The 18,919-nt window shown below is 42.2% G+C and overlaps 1 protein-coding gene across 3 annotated transcripts in view; it reads right to left on the reverse strand.

The window, feature by feature from the left end:
- Window positions 1-18,919, reverse strand: part of IFT81 (intraflagellar transport 81) — a 268,139-nt gene that overhangs the window by 40,739 nt on the left and 208,481 nt on the right. For all 3 annotated transcript variants that reach the window (XM_056534522.1, XM_056534506.1, XM_056534512.1), the window contains exons 13-17: window positions 14,102-14,230; window positions 8,973-9,062; window positions 5,336-5,422; window positions 3,446-3,517; window positions 3,285-3,370 (exon numbers count right to left, since the gene is read on the reverse strand). In XM_056534522.1, coding sequence (XP_056390497.1) covers window positions 3,285-3,370; window positions 3,446-3,517; window positions 5,336-5,422; window positions 8,973-9,062; window positions 14,102-14,230 — 464 coding nt within the window. The remainder of the gene's footprint in view (window positions 1-3,284; window positions 3,371-3,445; window positions 3,518-5,335; window positions 5,423-8,972; window positions 9,063-14,101; window positions 14,231-18,919) is intronic.

An 18,919-nucleotide genomic window follows, 5' to 3' on the forward strand; every position in this document is an offset into this window, starting at 1 on the left:
AGTCCTAAACACTACGAGCTGCCAGTCTGCTTTGTTCACAAAGGAGAACACTCAGAGCTGCCAGCCTGCTTTGTTCACAGCCTGTTTGGCTGTGAACAAAGCAGGCTGGCAGTTCTGAGTGTTTAGGACTCCAGCATGAGTCAGAAATGCTTGCTGACAGGACTGATCGGGAAAAATACAATAGAAAGAAGCATATTTTTTATTAACATGCTATTGGAAAGTTATTAAACTTTCATTAATCTAAAATATATCAAAAGTATTATTTGATGAGAGGTCCCCTTTAAGGAAAATGGATACCCCAAATAAATTATATATTGATTCACATATACAATATGTCTACTTTATGTTTGCATCATAAAATTGACGTGTTTTTACTTTTGGAAGACACCAGAGGGCTTCAAAGTTCAGCAGCAATTTTCCAATTTTTCACAAAATTTTCAAAAATCAGAATTTTTCAGGGACCAGTTCCGTTTTGAAGTGGATTTGAGGGGCCTTCATATTAGAAATACCTCATAAATGACCCAATTATAAAAAACTACACCCCTCAAAAGTATTCAAAATGACATTCAGTAAGTGTGTTAACCCTTTAGGTGTTTCACAGGAATAGCAGCAAAGTGAAGGAGAAAATTCAAAATCTTCATTTTTTACACTCGCATGTTCTTGTAGACCCACTTTTTAAATTTTTACAAGGGGTAAAAGGAGAGAAATCCCCCCAAAATTTGTAACCCAATTTCTCTCGAGTAAGGATATATCTCATATGTGTATGTCAAGTGCTCTGTGGGTGCACTAGAGGGCTCAGAAGGGAAGAAGCGACAATGGGTTTTTGGAGAGTGAGTTTTTCTGAAATGGTATTTGGGGGGCATGTCACATTTAGGAAGCCCCTATTGTGCCAGAACAGCAAAATAACCCCCCCATGGCATACTATTTTGGAAACTAAACCCCTCAAGGAATGTAACAAGGGGTCCAGTGAGCCTTAACACCCCACAAGTGTTTGACAACTTTTCGTTAATTTTGGATGTGTAAATAAAAAATAAAATTTCACTAAAATGCTGTTTTTTCCCCAAATTTTACATTTTTACAAGGGGTAATAGGAGGAATTGTCCCCCAAATGTAATCCCATCTCTTCAGATTATTGTACAATGCTCAGAAGAGAAGGAGTCTTTTGGAAAGCAAATTTTGCTGAAACAGTTTTTGGGGGACATGTCACATTTAGGAAGCCCCTATGGTGCCAGAACAGCTAGAAACCTCCCACATGGCTTACTATTTTGGAAACTATACCCCTCAAGGAACGTAACAAGCAGTGCAGTGAGCCTTAACACCCCACAGGTGTTTAATAAATGCTCATTAAAGTGGGATGTGAAAAGGAAAAATTAGATTTTTTACACTAAAATGCTGGGGTTACCCCAAATTTTTCATTTTCACAAGTGGTAATAGGAGAAAATGTCACCGTAAATTTGTAAATAGGTTTCTTTGGAGTAAGGCCATACCTCATATTAGGACGTAAACTGCTCTGGGAATGTGATGTGTGTGGCCGTCCCTAAGCTGTTGCCTCAAATAAGCACCCCGCTCAGGTGGAGAGAGAGCGTTGCGCGTTTGAGGCAACATAAAAAAAAAGTCCCTGATGTTAGCGACTCATTGACCCATGACCCATTTTTGGAAAAGATACCCCAGAGGATTTTTCATTTTTTTTTTTTTTTTTTTTGATGAAACATTTTTTTGGGCAATTTAGTGGTTTATGGGGTTAAAACTTGGAATGTACTCTGGACTTGGTACATTGGGGTCAAATTATGGTAAATTAAAATGAAAAGGGAACTGTGTAGTGTATGTGTTCGGTGTAACTTATATATAACGGTGTGTGATTATAAATCACACACCGTTATAACAAGAAAAAGCTGCGGCCCAAAAAAATAAAAGGGGGGGGGGGGGGTACAAATGCAGCGCCCAGAAACCCTAATAAGACCTGGATCGCACTGCAAAATTTGTTTTTACCTTTTTTTTTTTTTTTGCACTGAAACTCACCCTGCACTAAAATCAGCCCTGAGGGGCACAGATCTTGACAGAGAGGGGGGGGGGGGGGGGCTCTGGGTCCTTCTCTCAGCTCTGACTGAACATGGTGGGCTAGCAGAGCTGAGAGAAGGGGACATTAACCCCTCCCCCGATGGCTGCTATTGGTCAGACGATCGTCCGACCAATAGAAGCGATCCTGGGGAAGTGACGGGATCTCCACCTCCCCCCTAGCTACAGGAAGTGATTGGTGGTGTATACTACACCGCCGATGACCTTCTAATTCCAGGTCATCGGGTTACACATGACACATATGACTGGAATCGCCGCAGATCGCTGGTGTGAATTCAGGACCCCCAATATAGGAATGGTCATTTCAACAAACTTCACATAGATCAATAGTACAAGTGGAAATAAGAAACTTGGTAATATATCTTATAGACAAAAACACATCTTTCAACTTTTATCAAGCTTACTCCTTCCTGATGAACTGTCTTTCTCTCTGAAACCAGCTACTTTTTGTCCTGGTCTGCTCAGAGTTTGTCTTGTAGTTCAGTCAGGGATCAAATTACAAGCAAAACAAGTTTATGGAGAGGGGAGGAGGAAGGTGGGAAGGGAATGGACCTACAAACAGCACAGAGCAGAGAGACACAGCAGAGACAAGTCTGTAAGTAAGAGATCTAACCCCAGGGCTTTACATAACTTAGGTTGCGGATGCTGTGGCTGCTGCTGTTTAGACAGACATAGACATGCAGGATCTTCTCCTCTGGGTGCATGCTCAAAGAAAACTGGAAATTATAGATGAAGCCTGCAGAGCAGAAATCTACTAAAATGCTACATGCAAGTTATAAAATGGGCAGAAATGGTGCTGCTTTTCATGTAAACACACAGGGAAGCTTATCCTGAAAAGTCACCTGAAAGACAGGTATACTTTAATAAATCTCATTAACATTGTGCAGGGGCTAGTTTCCCATGCACAGTGTTTTTTATTGGAGACTGCTTACGAATGAGTCTAGTCTCATGTCCATCCCTCAGCATGGCCTTTATAATATATATGATAATTCAAAACCACATTACAGCTATTATATACTGCAAACACTGGACTGCATTTAGACAGAAACGTGACCATTAGATTTCCTTTAATGCCCAGCTTGTAAGTGTAAAATCCCTGCAGAGAATCTACGCAGAGCAATTCAACATCTATAATAATCTAAAAGTCTATGGTTACATAGGATGGATTCCTTAGTCAAGTAAATCTAAATAGCATAGAGTAAACCTACCTGAGAGCTTTCTTCCTTTCCTGCGAGTCTGGAGAGACATAGGCTTTCATCTCATCTGCTGCTCGCTGTATCTGGACTTCAGCAATCTAACAAAGAACACAAAGTGACTATTTCTGTCTAAACCACAAAGAAGGTTATTAAACAATTCTGCATAGTCTAACCTTTTTCAACAAGTTGGTGTAATGATACTGAATCTCAGCTTGGCTACACTCCTCCTGGAGCCCTCGGACTTCCTGTGTAAAACATAAATAATTACACAATTATTCTGGAGTAAAAATAGAACACGCGATGAAAAAACAGAAAATTAAAGAGCCAAAAAAGTTAATAAATAAGAACATATTCAGCAGTGTTTAACTAAACAAAAAAAATGTTCATAACTACTTGCTGACCACCTGTAGACTTTAAACATCTAAACAGCAGGGAAAAAAGCATAACTGTCATTTTAAACAACTTTTGACGTCGATCAGACTTGAGAACCGCTGCAATAGGGAGTTATTAGGCGGGGAACCAGGCGGCATTGCACTCCGCTCCGCGGCCAGCCAAGAGATCCGTACATTTCTCTGCACAGAGGTCTATGCAGAGAAACATACAGAACTTTCAGTCGTCCGGCCAGGGATAGGAGCGCAATGCCTATCTCACAATCGCAGCAGGTCTCATTTTAATAGGTGTTTTTAATGACCGTAACGCTTTAAGACCATGCCACTGTTAGAGCTGTACTGCTTCCTGGCCAGGCAATAACATAATTGCTGATGCTAGGAATCAGCAACAATCGAAATGTATTTTCGTGAGAAAAAAAAACCCTAAAATGTCTGGTGCGGGGGACGCTGATTTATATGATGCCTACCTTGCCCGGATCTGTCCAGCCGTTTGCCCACAATCTTAGTTTATCTATATATGCAAATATGGCTGTAACTGGCACAGGCGGGGTTTTCAGGAGCCTAATGGCACTATGAAGTCAGCACCGCCTGTCCGCAGCGCCGCCCGCCGCTTATGAATATTCATCCCCTCACCCTCCGGCTCTCCCTGCTGCTCCTAACTGGTCTTCACTGCGCATGTCGGGAAGTGGCACATGCGCAGTGAAGACCAGTTAGGAGCAGCGGGGAGAGCCGGGAGGGAAGAGGGATGAATATCATATTCATAAGCGGGTGGCGCTGACGTCACAGTGCCACTAGGCTCCTGAAAAACTCGCCCGTGCCAGTTACAGCCACATTTGCATATATAGAAAAACTAAGATTGCGGTTGAATGGCTGGACGGATCCGGGCAAGGTAGGGATCATATGAATCGGCGTAGGGATCATATGAAACTATCCGTCAGTACCTGTGGTTAGTGCGGGAGTGAACATGTGACAGTTTTCCTTTGAGCACACCATTCTAGATTTACTATCAACACTGTTGCACAAGAAAACTCCACAAGATTAACAGTTTTTGAAATCCAAGCCACAGCTATTCTAGCACCGATGACAATGACTTGTTTAAGTGGCTCAGATCACTAGATTTTCCCATGAAAATGTGGATTCACACTATAAATGATCCACAGAAAACTTGTTTACTTGAATTTATTCTGCACTCCAGGGTTACATGTCTGATTTCCATACAGGGAAGCTACAATCGTGCAAAGTCGGTGTGTATAATAAAGTGGTCATTCAGTGTAAATAATAGTTTAATGCATAGCTCTATTTCCTAGTAGAATTATACTAGGGAATATAAATTACAATATAAAACATACTGGATCACCTAAAGCTCTGTTCACACTGCATTAAAAAAAGATAGATGTATTTTTTATGCATATAAAAAATGCACCGTGCACTTTTACATGCATAGGCATCCTTCAAAAAAGGTATATAATCATGTATAAACTTGCAAAAAAATGTTTAATATTTTTTGCCCAGCATTACAATTTAATAAAGAGACAACAGAAATCCTTTGCAGCCATCTAAATATTGCTTTAGTTATGTGGTATTTAAAACACAACCCAACTGTATGCATAACATACATACAGAATTCCATGTAAGCATTCAGTGTTTATTAGAATAGGTTAAAGAAAACGATACCTGCTCTAGCTTGGAGCAGTTACTTTCCAGGCCTGCTGCGCAGCTGTCATATTGCGCTTTCTTTTCATCATACTCCTGGGTCAGATCCTAATGTGAAAAGGGCAGAGATTCATGTCAGCACGTACTATGATACCTCAAGCACATGGCACAGAGAAATGTAAGTTCCTGTCAGTCAGCAGCTTGAGCCTGTCATCTTGGCACACACAGCGTTGCTTACTTAAACTTAGCAGATGTGTATCATTCCACTTTCACACATGGCGGGGGAGTATGTGTGCCGTCTGATGCTTAAGACAGACACAAGGCTTATAAACCAAACTGTTTTGAAGCAACTAGTATGATGACCTGTTGCAAGGCAAACGAAATGGTTTTCCCTAAAGTCTGAGTCTAAGGTCACACATGGGGGTTTGGCTGAAGATTTTTGTTTTTTGCAGCAAAAATGATGACAAAAATTCCGATATTTGGCCTCACCTTATACCACTATACTGGTAATAGCTGCATGTCCTCCATTTATGATAGAGTCTTGGCTTAGGCTTCAAAAATTAAAACCTGGCATCAAAACCTGAACACGAGGACAAGCCCTTAGGCCACTTTCCCACAGCAGTAGTAGACTCAGTGTTTTCTCTAGTATTTGTAGGTCAAAACCAGCAGTGGAACACACACATAAAAAAAACTATGGAAAGAAATGCATCTCTTTCTTTCTAAATATCAAACAAAATGAGCGGCACTTGTAAAAAAGTAACATGAATGGCTTTGTTACGTCACGGCACAGTTTTTATATATGGTCCCTGGCTGGGAGAAAAAGTGTTTAAAGGAAATCTGTCATCAGTGTGACCTGTACAGACGGGTAGTGCAGGTGACACTGATGACAACCATACTTACCTGTCCCCGTTCTGTGCTCCCGTTCTCCTGCTATCTTCCTCCGTATCTTCAGTCAGGGCCGACTTGGAGCACGGGCAAAGCTTCCTGACGTCACCACTGCTGCTTCTCTGCTGGGTCCAGCTGCTAGCAAACAGCAGCGGTGACGTCAGGAAGCTTTGCCCGTGCTCCAAGTCGGCCACGGAATGGAAGATATGGAGCAAGATAGCTGGACAAAGGGACCATGGAACGGAAAGTATGGTTGTCATCAGTGTCATCTACACTACCTGTCAGTACCGACAGGTTAGTGCAGGTGACAATGATGACAGATTTTAATTTTTTTTTTTACATATTAAAAATGCTTTTTGTCTGCCTGGTAGCGTGCTCACTACCAGGCAGTCTTCCCCAGCAGGCACCACATCACTGATGCCTGCTGGGGCTGGCACTTCCACCCGTAGTTCACCTATACAGGGTGCCTCCAGCTGTTTCCCCACTGCAACTCCCAGCTTGCCCTGACATCTATTGGCTGACAGGGCAGGGTAGTGGGGAAACAACTGGAGGCACCCTGTATAGGTGAACACCGGAGCACATACCGCTCCCCGCCGCACAGCCCGCAACACCCCCCCCCCCCCCCTGCCCACGTCGTGCTCAACTCACTCCCCCTCCCCCTTAGTTCACCCAGAGTACCCCCTCCCCGCTGCGCAGCCCGCAACCCCCCCCCCCCCCCGCACAACCCACTCCCCCTCGGTTCACCTATTCAGTGTCCCTCCAGGCTTCCCCATACAACTCGTATACATAATACATGTATACATAATACAGTGAACATAATACTTTACCTTGTCCCCGAGCCTGCGCGCGTCCTCTTCCTTCAAAGCGCTCGCTCCCGCCTGTCTGCATGTACTGATCGCCGAAGGGCATGTTGGGAGATGTAGTTATGCAACAGCTGGAGGCACGCAACTACAACTCCCAGCATGGCGAGACAGCCGCTTGCTGTTCGTGCATGCAGGGAGTTGTAGTTTTGCAAGATCTGCAGGGCCACAGTTTCGAGACCACTGCACAGTGATCTCCAAACTGTAGCCCCCCAGCTGTGGCAAAACTACAAATCCCAGCATGCCCAAACAGCAAACAGCTGTCTGGGCATGCTGGGAGTTGTAGTTTTGCAACATCTGAAAGGGCTACAGTTTAGAGACCACTGTTTAGTGGTCTCAAACTGTAGCCCTTCAGATGTTGCTAGGCAACTCACCATCTTCCACAGTCTGCACCAGGGAGCCAGCCGCATGTCATCGCCACCCGCTACAGCCGCCGATTGCTGCCCCCTGCCGCCGCCGATGGTAAGTGACCTCCAGTGCCATTCACCGACGGATGCCCTGCTCTGCCCGGACTACAGTGGGTGGTAGAGTGGGGGAACCGAACTTTAACCCCCTCCCGGCTCTGACAGACCAATAACAGGGATAGGAGGGGTGGCACCCCTGCCCCCTGACTCCTATCCCTTCAGGGGGACCGGGGGTGTCTTGGACCCCCCCTATATTCCAGGTAAACAGAGACCCGTATGACCCGGAATAGCCGCAAATCGCTGGTGTGAATTCACCGGCTATTTGTGGCGCTCGTCGACATGGGGGGGGGGGGGGGGGTCAGGACCCCCCTGGGCATTGGCAAGGGATGCCTGCTGAATGAATGGTCCTTAAGTACCAGCGAGCAGGGGCGTACCCATACGTGTCCTCCTATTTTTCTACCTACAGACCCATTTAATTTTCTTTTTCTGACCTATATAACTTTTTTATTTTCTGTATACCGAGATGTATGAGGGCTCATTTTTTGCGCCGTGATCTGTACTTTTTGTAGTTCCATAGGGGACTTTGATGTGCAATCATTAGATTACATTTACTATATAATGCTATGCCTTTGGCATTGCATTATATAGTGTGATCGGCAATTCACAATATATAGTCTGGCTTAGCCAGGCTACATCAGAGAATCTGTGATCGGCGGCAGATGTTTCACTTTAGACGCCGTTATCGGCATTGATTACGGCATCTAAAGGGTTAATGACTGGAAGCAGCAGGATCGCCGCTGCCTGTCATTAGCAGTGAGTGTCTGGCTACTGATTGTAGCCAACACGCACTGTTAGAAAGCAAGCGTAGCTTCTGCGCTTGCTTCAAAGCGGCTTAAGGATTCAGGGCGTACAGGTAGACCCCTGGTCCTTAAAGAAGTACTCCGGTGCATTGTTTTGTTTTACCCTCTGTGCCCGGGCTGCCAAGCGAAAGAAAACAAACTTTAACTCACCTTCCTACGTTCCCCCGTTGCGCTGATATCGATGTCCCGTTCTCCGGTCGCTGACTTCTTCCGCTTCCTGTAAGTCGAAGAGTCACGTGACGCTCAGTGTATCACCGGCCGCAGGGGGATATTTCGGCGGCCGGTGATATGCTGAGTGTCACGTGACCCTTCGACTTACAGGAAGCGGAAGAAGTCGGGGACCAGAGAACGGGACATCGATATCAACGCAACGGGAGAACGTAGGAAGGTGAGTTAAAGTTTGTTTTCTTTCGCTTGGCAGCCCGGGCACAGAGGATTGAAAAAAAGAAAACCACTGGAGTATTTATTTAAGTACCAGGATGCAAGGGCATAACTCTACCCCCTAAATCCTTAACAGGTTAAAAAATACACATGCCCCATATTGATCCCATACCACGTATTAGTCCCGACAAATGTGCTTATACCCATCCAGAGCCCATATGCCACAATTATGTGGCTGGAACAAACATTTTAACATATTTGTACAAACCTGGCACTTCTGGCGTAAGAGCCTCAGCTCTGTTATAACTGGGGCCAATGCAGATTTTTTTTCTTCTATGATGGAATTTAACTTCTTCACCTAAAGAAAATACAAATATACTAAATGAGTTAATCCCTTCATTCAAAAAGGTAAGTATATATTATGTTTATTTTTATTTAAGTAGTTAAAAAAAATAAAGCAACTTTGCAAGATACAATTGGTTGCACCATGCTTGTCAAGCGTATAATGGATAGTGAGGGTGTTAAGTGCTAATTAAGGCTGGGTTCACATATGTCCGGCATCCGGCTCAATTAACCCAGCCTAAACTAGCCACAACTAATGACAAAAGTGCATCAGTTATCATCAGTAGCCATTAACTGTGAATGCCGAACAGAGGAACGCGTCGTGTTCCACCGTACAGTGTGTCGTGTTCCACCGTACAGTGTCCAACTTGAATGTTAACTGTTCCAAATGAATGGCATCAGTTCTACAATTAGTTTCCGTCTGGTGCTTTTTCAACAGCGCTGGAGGAAAACGACATCGGATGATGCACATATGTAACGGGGGACTAAAAGATCTGGATCTGATACCCTTTATTTATTAATTTTTTTACTGCCACCTTTCAATCTCCCAATACATGTCAGTGTTGATGTTCCTTCCTCTTTAGGAGGAAAGGGATACCATAATTTAGGACCTCTTATTCTCATCTAATTCAGTTCAACAGAATAGGCCACTATTAACTACTGGCAGGTGAAAGTGAACTATACACACACAATATGAGTGGTCGGTAGAACATCAAGATACAATTTAAACAGCTTTTAATGAAAATATATAAAAAAATATACCCCCCACTAAAGAATAGAGGTTAAAATTTAAGTGCCATGTAACCCATCCCTAATACATAGGTCAGTGTGTTAAAATGAAAGCGATAAGAAAGAGGCAAATACTTGAATACTTGTCTACCAAATCTTGGTACTTTCATATGAAGTTATATAGTGGCAGGTTTACCTATGCATACGTTTGTTATGCAATGCTAAACTACAGAATACTCCAACACAATGGCCCCTGTTCCTTGTAAAGTTGCCTTTTTGAATTTTCAACCACAGACATAGAATCACATAATGGAATAAAATTGCTAATTTAATACTGTTTTTCACCTTTAAAGGGGTACTCCGCTGAAAAACATTTTTCTTTAAATCAACTGATGCCAGAAAGTTAAACAGATTTGTAAATTACTTCTATTTAAAAATCTTAATCCTTCCAGTGCCCGTCAGCTGCTGTATACTACAGAGGAAGTTCTTTTCTTTTTGAATTTCCTTTCTGTCTGGCCACAGTGCTCTCTGCGGACGCCTCTGTCCATGTCAGGAACTGTCCAGAGCAGGATAGGTTTGCTTTGGGGATTTGCTCCTACTGGACAGAGGTGTCAGCAGAGAGCACCGTGGTCAGAAGAAAGGAAATCCAAAAAGAAAAGAACTTCCTGTGGATAATACAAATGCTGATAAGTACTGGAAGGATTAAGTTTTTTTAAGAGAAGTAATTTAAAAATCTGTTTAACTTTCTGGCATCAGTTAATTTAAAAAAAAACTGTTTTCCAGTGGAGTACTACTTTAAGAAGAAATTCTAACGGTCATAATCAAATGTCCTTAGCTAGAAATTAAGGCATAGATAAAAGCTTGCCTGTGCTATCTATAGTTATAAAAATAAGGCAATCTATAAATACATGTCCCCTGCTTGCATAATGGAACCAGCAGAACACATACTAAAAATAGTGTACTATCCCATATTTTTCACTTCAATTGTAAAATGTATCCATTGTACTTTAGTAATGTTTCAAAGAACACAATGCTTAATAAAATGACATTGTATTGTGGCTTAAAAGGCAATCTGTCAGCGGTATTTGCTGCTAAGGGCTGCAGACACCGTTGGATAGCTATAATGGTATAAAAGCAAACTGTACCTTTCATGATGGTGGTTACAAGCTTACAGTATCTCACATAACACTATTATATCTTTTCATGTGACAACACTGAAGAAATGACACTCTGCTACAATGTAAAGTAGTGAGTGCACAGCCCGTATAACAGTGTTTAATGCTATACAATACAATAACTCAGTACACTGCCATTAATGTCTTAACTTTGACAACAAAGTACACCCCTAAGTGAAAATTTCCAAATTGGGCCTAAATAGCCATTTTCCCTCCCTGTTGTCATGTGACTCGTTAGTGTTTCAGGTTCAGGTGTGTTAAGTTTCAGTTCAGTGTTCAGTTTTCAGTTTCACCTGGTGAGCAGGTGTCTTAATTTGGGTGTTATCGTTCTCACACTCTCTAATACTGGTCCCCGGAAGTTCAACGTGGCATCTCATGATGCCAGAGAAAGAACTCTCTGAAAATCTGGAAAAAAAATATGTTGCTCTACATAAAGGTGTCATAAAAAGATTATAATCTGAGATCATACAGCGGTGTTACAGGACAGATTCTACTTAGAACAGACCTCACCGTGGTGGACCAAAGAAGATGAATGCACGTGCCCAGCATCAAATCCAGAGGTTGTCTTTGGGAAAAAGAGGTGTGAATGAGGCCAGCATTGCTGCAGTGGTTGAAGGGGTGGGGGTCAGCCTGTAAGAGTTCAGACCAAATGCCACACACTGCATCAAATTGGTCTACACGGCTGTCATCCCAGAAGGAAGCATCTTCTAAAGATGATGCACAAGAAAGCCAGCAAACTGTTTGCTAAAGACAAGCAGACTAATGACACGGATTACTGAAACCATGTCCTGTGATCCGATGAGACCAAGATAAACCAAGAATGGTTCTAATGGTACCAATTATGTGTGGCGGCAGTCACATAGACAAGTGTGTCTTGTCTACACTGGTGGTGGGAGTGTCATGATCTCGGGCTGCATGAGTGCTGCTGACACTGGGGAGCTACTGTTCACTGAGGAAACCATTAATGCCAACATGTACTGTGACATACTGAATCAGACCATGATCCCCTCCCTTGAGAGAATGGGCATCAGGGCAGTAATCCAACATGATAACCACCACTTGCTAAAGAAGCTGAGGGTAAAGGTGATGGACTAGCCAAAGCATGTCTCAAGACCTAAACCCTATTGAGCATCTGTGGGACATTCTCAAACAGAAGGGAGGAGAGCACAAGGTCTCCACCAACTCGGTGATGTAGTCATGGAGGAGTGGAAGAGGACCCCAGTGGCAACCTTTGAAACTCTGGAAAACCCCATGCACAGGAAACTTAAGGCACTGCTGGAAAATAATGGTGGCCACACAAAATATTGTCACTTTGGGCCCAATATGGACATTTCCACTTACAGATATACTCACTTTTGTTGCCAATGTTTAAACATTAATGGCTGTGTGTTCAGTTATTTTGAGGGAACACAACCTTAAACCCGGTTATACAGGCTGTGCACTCACTACTTTACATTGTACTAGGGATGTCCCGAGACCCATACTGGTATCGGTATCGGGACCGATACTGGACATTTGCACGAGTACTTGTGCAACTGTCCCCGATACCTAATCAGATACCTGCAGATGGGACTCCCGCAGGCAGGTATCAGGGAGGTGAGGTTAGCTGCCTGCACTCTCTGCTCCCGAGCTATGCAGTGGGCTCAGCAGCTGAGAGCACATCATAGCCGGGACCCGCATAAACCCTTTAGACACCGCAATCAAAGTTGATCGTGGCGTCTAAAAGTCCCGAGATGTACTGCCGGTTAGCTCAGGGATGCTGATAGGGATCACTGCGGTGTAATTACGGAGTCCCGATCAGCTGTGAGGATGGCCGGAGGTCCCTTACCCTGCTCCATGAGTCCGATTGTCACTCCCTTACTGCTGCCAGCCATGGCAGACATTAGTAAAGAAGCGCCGGTAACACTGATCACTGCTATGCTTTGGCATAGCATTGATCAGGGTATGCAATCTACAGAAATGAAAAAAAAAAATGAAAAAAAGTGTAAAAATTTATAAATGTGAATTAACCCCTACCCAATAAAAATAATTGAACCCCCCCCCCTTTTTAAAAAAAAGTTTACATAAAATAAAAAATATATATATTTTTTTAATATAAAAAAAGCCCTCTTATAAAAAGAACAAAAAAAACACCCCTTTTTCCCGTTAAGGGTACGTTCACACAGGCAGATCCACAGCATATTTTACACTGCAGATCCACCGCTGAAGGACCGCTACATGCTGCCTTTAGATGTGCCTGCTCGGAGTGCCAATACGCCGCTATGAGCAGACACACTTAAGCAGATGTGCGAGTCACCGCGCATGCGCGGTGTACTCGCACACATCGCGGCTGCTCCCCCTGCTCCATGAGCTAGGCTGAGAACGGCTGCGATGTGCAAGTACACTGCGCATGTGCGCTGAGACTCGCACATCGCAGTGTGTCTGCTCGTAGCGGCAGTCCTTCAGCAGTGGATCCGCAGCATAAATACGCTGTGGATCCACCCGTGTGAACGTACCCTTAAGGGGGAAAAAAAACCCTGTCACATTGAAAAAAGTATAGGTAATTGGTATCGGCGAGTACTTAAGAAAAAGTATCGGTACTTGTACTCGGGCTTAAAAAAATGGCATCCCTTACATTGAACAGAGTGTAATTTCTTCAGTGTTGTCACACGAAAATATATAATAAAATAGTTACAAAAATGTAAGGATACTGTATATCATTTCCTTTTTATTTCTCAGCCAAGCATCAAGGAGGCAAAGCCAAGATGCTCAAGTGCAACAGCCTGGCATACCTCCTTGCTTGCCCTCACCTCCCAGTCTGAGCATAGAGAGGGCTGTCAATCAAGGTAGGACCACCAACATGACTACTTAGCATACAATGAGCAGAGATTTACATGAATAACAAGTTATCCTGGAATTTTTCCCACGAAACTATATAGCAATCTGTTCAGCTCCTCCTCCTATATATCATGTCGCCTGCAGATTGGACTGCATTTCTAATGTTCTCTTTAGCTCCATATCTAACCTCTGCTAGAGAAATTGTGGTTTCACTGGAACTTTATATACACATTTTCTGCCACTGCTTAAAAATGGTATAAAGAAGAAAAAATATGTTTCTGGTCTGGACGACTCTTTCTTGCCAGACTTATTTTTCCATCATCCCAAAAATTACCATGTTTGACATGTCATCTAGTGTTCGTCCCTTCATTTCATCCACTTCACTCTTCAAGGCGGACACTCTCTCCAATTCTTCTTGGGTGTCAGTGTATCCAGATATTCCCCGTTTCTGTTCTATGGTTTGCTTAAAAAGAATGAATAAAGATCATTATAAAATCCACTTCAATAATATATATATATATATATATATATATATATGCATGCTGAGAAGAATTGATTTAAACAGTTTTTGTTTAAGTTAGGAATATTTTTAAAGGTCGTGCCAAAACAGGCTAACGAAGTAGTCTCATGTAGGATAAGGATAAGTGTCTGATCGCGGGTCCCCGACCACTGGACCCCCCCCGCAATCTCCTGTACTGGCTCTCTCATAGAGATGAATGGAGGGAGCTGCCAACCTCAGCTCGCTGCACGAGGAGAGCCGGGGCGCCATACAGGAGATCATGGGGGGGGGGGCTCACCACAATCAGACACCTACCCCTAATAAATTGCCTTAAATTAGACTTCTCCTTTAACTTAGAAGGTTAGTGCAGGTTTGGACCTTTGAGATTGCTACCATTGAAAAGAATGCTAATATCCCCCAAATGATAAGCGTGCACTCCACTGTAATTGGAGGTTGGAAACAGCTGTATGATGTCCATTTTTTCTATTAGGGCACAGGGATACAGGTTGTCCTAAAATAAGTACTAAGAATCCATCATGCATAAAAAGTTAAGGAACAATATAGAAGCCATCCAAGACTAAGGTCTAACCAACACCCATAAAAAGGCATTGGCTAACTGGTCAGGACTGACAATTCATACAGTGGAAAACCGGGACTTTATAAATTCATTCAAGCCCATCAAATATGTAGCCAGGGAATGTTAATGGGGCTGGCAATAGAGGAATGTGAGTTTTCTAACCTAAATTGCTGTCCTATGTGTATAACTCCCAACTTTGGATGGCCAAAAAAAGACACTTTGTATATTGTATAAAAATTCAATTTTTACATGCATTTCTATATGCCTCAATACTTTTTATTTTAAATCTTAACATGATTCATCTAAACAATTTTTTTATTAAAAAAAAAAAATTGTACCAGATGATGGTACAATATGCAAGTTGGGGTGTAATGTATAGTTAGAAGTCAGTCAGCCAGTTTCTGGAGCAATGAAGAAAGTTCATTAAAGGGGTACTCCGGTGGAAAACTTTTATTTATTTTTTAATCAACTGGTGCCAGAAAGTTAAACTGATTTGTATATTACTTCTATTAAAAAAATCTTAATCCTTCCAGTACTTATTAGCTGCTGAATACTACAGAAGAAATTATTTTCTTTTTGGAACACAGAGCTCTCTGCAGACATCTCTGTCCATTTTAAGAACTGTCCAGAGTAGGAGAAAATACCCATAGCAAACATATGCTGCTCTGGTCAGTTCCTAAAATGGACAGAGATGTCAGCAGAGAGCACGGTGCTCGTGATTTAGCAGAGAGCTCTGTGTTTGAAAAAGAAAAGAATTTCTTCTGTAGTCTGTAGTATTCAGCAGCTGATAAGTACTGCAAGGATTAAGATTTTTTTTTTATAGAAGTAATTTACAAATCTGTTTAACTTTCTGGCACCAGTTGAATCTAAAAAAAATAAAAAATAAAGTTTTCCACTGGAGTACCCCTTGAATGTAGATCTATTCCCCATAAAGAAAGACATTTAAGGAGCAATGTGGTATAGATGGACCTGGGTCAAAAATAGGAATTGATGGTACAAATGAAAATTTACTTTGCTGGGTGGAAAAACCCCTTTAGGTCAGGATCACACATTGTGTATATGCAGCATATTTTATGCTGTACAAAATCTGCTGTGCAGCTGGAAATACGCTGCATATTCTCCTATGAGCAAACCCTCGTCAGCCCATAGGAGAACATGCAGCGTATTTCCAGCTGCGCAGCGGATTTTGCACAAAATACGCTGTGTATATGCTATGTGTGACCCTACCATTAGGGTGTATTGACACGTACAGTATCCTGCACATATTTGAGGCACATGAATTGAAGCTGCAGATTTTACGCTGCATAGTTCAATGTAAACTTATTGACTGAACACAGCTTCAAATCCTGCACATCAAATATGCGCAGGATACTGTACGTATGAATAGACTCTTAAAAGTAAATCTGTTACCAGCATCACAAACACTAACCTGCCCGCCTCAGCCCTGTGCAATGCCCCCATCGTAAATATTCATTGCCATGAGCTCTAAACAGGGAACATGAAACTCTAGAATCACTCCGCCCACTTTTATCACATGATCATCATCACCATAGGTCCTTCACTGCTGCACTCTGCCTCCCACATGTACTACATCTAGCAGATACAGAGCAGGTCCTGGTCAGGCAGTCAGTAAGGAGCAGAGATCACCACACACAACACAACAGCAGTGACTGCCAACCAGGACCGTCTCCGTATCTGCTACATGCATCTTGTAGGGGTGAAGCTCAGCAATACAGGATAGGAGAGAATGTGGCAGAAGCATTTGTGATAATTATTTTTTATTTTTTTTATTTAGAAACTTGAACTTCATTAATGAAGAATAATGAAAAAATTTTATTGGTCCCATTAAAAGACGTTTTGATCCTTATTTTTACTTTAATAGGCTGATAAGTCTCTCTTATATCACAGTGCATTATGCTTGTGCAGAATAATAACACGGAGGTATTTAGGCAGAAGAACCATACATAGATAGCAGGGCAGTCTGTGACTCATTTTTAGCATATCTACATCCCATACAGCAGATTTTATGTTGAAGCCCCAGCAAGGACTAGATGAAATTAGTGGCTAAAAAATAGTAAACATATTAAGAAGCTTTCCCAGGCAGCACCAATGTACTGGAAGGGTCTCTCCTCACCAATGTGCTGTGTAGGAGAAAATAAACAACACATAGTCACAGACACAATAAGACATAGACATAATCTTGCTGGTTACAACATCTGAATGAAGCTGTGGGCGCTGGGATGAAAAGTTGTATGTGTTGAAAGAGATGTGAATCTTCTCTCTCTTCATAGGCGAGCATGAACATTTTATAACTGCATGAATCTGATTTAACTAATTCAAATAAACCAAATTAAAGAGAATTTATCAGCTCTATTTGCAGATAAGAGCTGCAGACACCATTGGATAGCTCTTAGGGTATAAATTCATCCGGAAGATGATGGTTTTGGCCAAACTTATAAAATCTCCTTTTTATCTCTGAGCCAGTTGTCAAGGAGGCGGGGCCAAGCTGCTCAAGATCTAGACTAGCCTCGCCTCCCAGCGCTTCCTTGACTGACGTATTGACCCCTGTATGTGAATCAAGGAGGGGCTAAGAGGTGGGGCAGGTGAGGAAGAGTGACAAGCTGTGGCCCTTGAGCAGTTTGGCTCTGCCTTCTTGACACTTGGCTAAGAAATAAAAATGGTTATTTTATAATTAAGGCAGCCACCATCAGCTCCAGGAAAGGTACAGTTTGGTTTAATACCCTAACAGATATCCAACAGCATATGCAGCACAAAACTAGAAGTGCAACTTGTTGCAGTTGGAACTAATGCACAGAGCTGTAGCTAGCTTCTTTTGTGGAGGTGAGAACAGAAGATTGTCACTCTTCTATTAAGTAGGAGGCCTCTGGCGGTGGAAAGGTAGGAAATCCCCATCCTTTAAGCTAGAAGCCCCCAGTATGTAGGTAATCTCCCCCTTCTCCCCCCCCCCCCCAAAAAAAAAGCAAAAAGCCCCTGGTAATGTGTGCCAGACCCCCTGCTCCTGTGCAAGCGGGCACAATGGCCAGGACCAGTCCAGTCCTGGACACTGCGCCTTACTCGCCTTATCGGAAATACAGCCCTGTTAATGAATTTCTGCCTTGAATACAGCCATTAGAATAAATGAGCTCCAATTTACACTAAACAGTCTACAGATGCACGAGACTTATTAAACAGCCTGAACCACAGTGATAAATCTGGTACATTTGCAGTCTGTTTAAAATTTGTACTGTCTAAGAATTAAAAAGGGAATGTTTCAGGTAATATTTTTATTTACTAGATTTTATCTGCTGAGATAACAAAAAACATAATGAGAAGGAGGTCACAGAATGTGCAGATAACTCTTCTATTACAATGTTACCATAAATACATTCACATAATTTGTTGGGATTTAGATTAAAATGTCAATAAAGCTGGAGCCAAAATCCTGAAGTTTCCACTCTAAAAATAGTTCCAAAATACAGTTATTAGTGGTTGACAAGCGGCTGAGTTTTCTGGACGCTGCATTTAATGGGCATGGGAAATCCTCTGACTGCAGCTGAGTATCTAAAGTTATGTTTGGCTCCTTGTCAACTTTGGAGTGATTCACTTTGTCTAACTCACTCCACAAGTTACCAAGTCATCAAGATCCATGTTCCTTCTCTACAACATATTCCAGAGTTTCTCTTCACTATTAACCACAGGAAGTCTTTGGTTTTTTTTCTTTATTGTTTCTAATAAAAATGTATTTATAATAAAACATAACTCGAAACTGCCTGCAATACTGTAATGCTCAATTTAATTATTAACTTTTGAAATTCATGCCTATCTGGACTGGAACGGCTAATAAGTGCAGCTTTATTTGCACAAGATATCATTTTACATATTTCTGTGTAGGTCTCTCCAAAAGGAAAAACAAAGTCTACTGTATTTAATTCTGATCCATCACATGCATGCTTTTATAGGTTTTTACACTTTTTACATTAACAGTACCAGTCAGTGCTCATTTATGTTGCTCTTTATAAGCATTATTAGTTGAAATAAATACATTTTATATGCTATACAGAGGAAAAAGTTATTTG

The sequence above is a fragment of the Hyla sarda genome, chromosome 1 (assembly GCF_029499605.1).
Source record: "Hyla sarda isolate aHylSar1 chromosome 1, aHylSar1.hap1, whole genome shotgun sequence".
Classification (NCBI taxonomy): Eukaryota; Metazoa; Chordata; class Amphibia; order Anura; family Hylidae; genus Hyla; species Hyla sarda.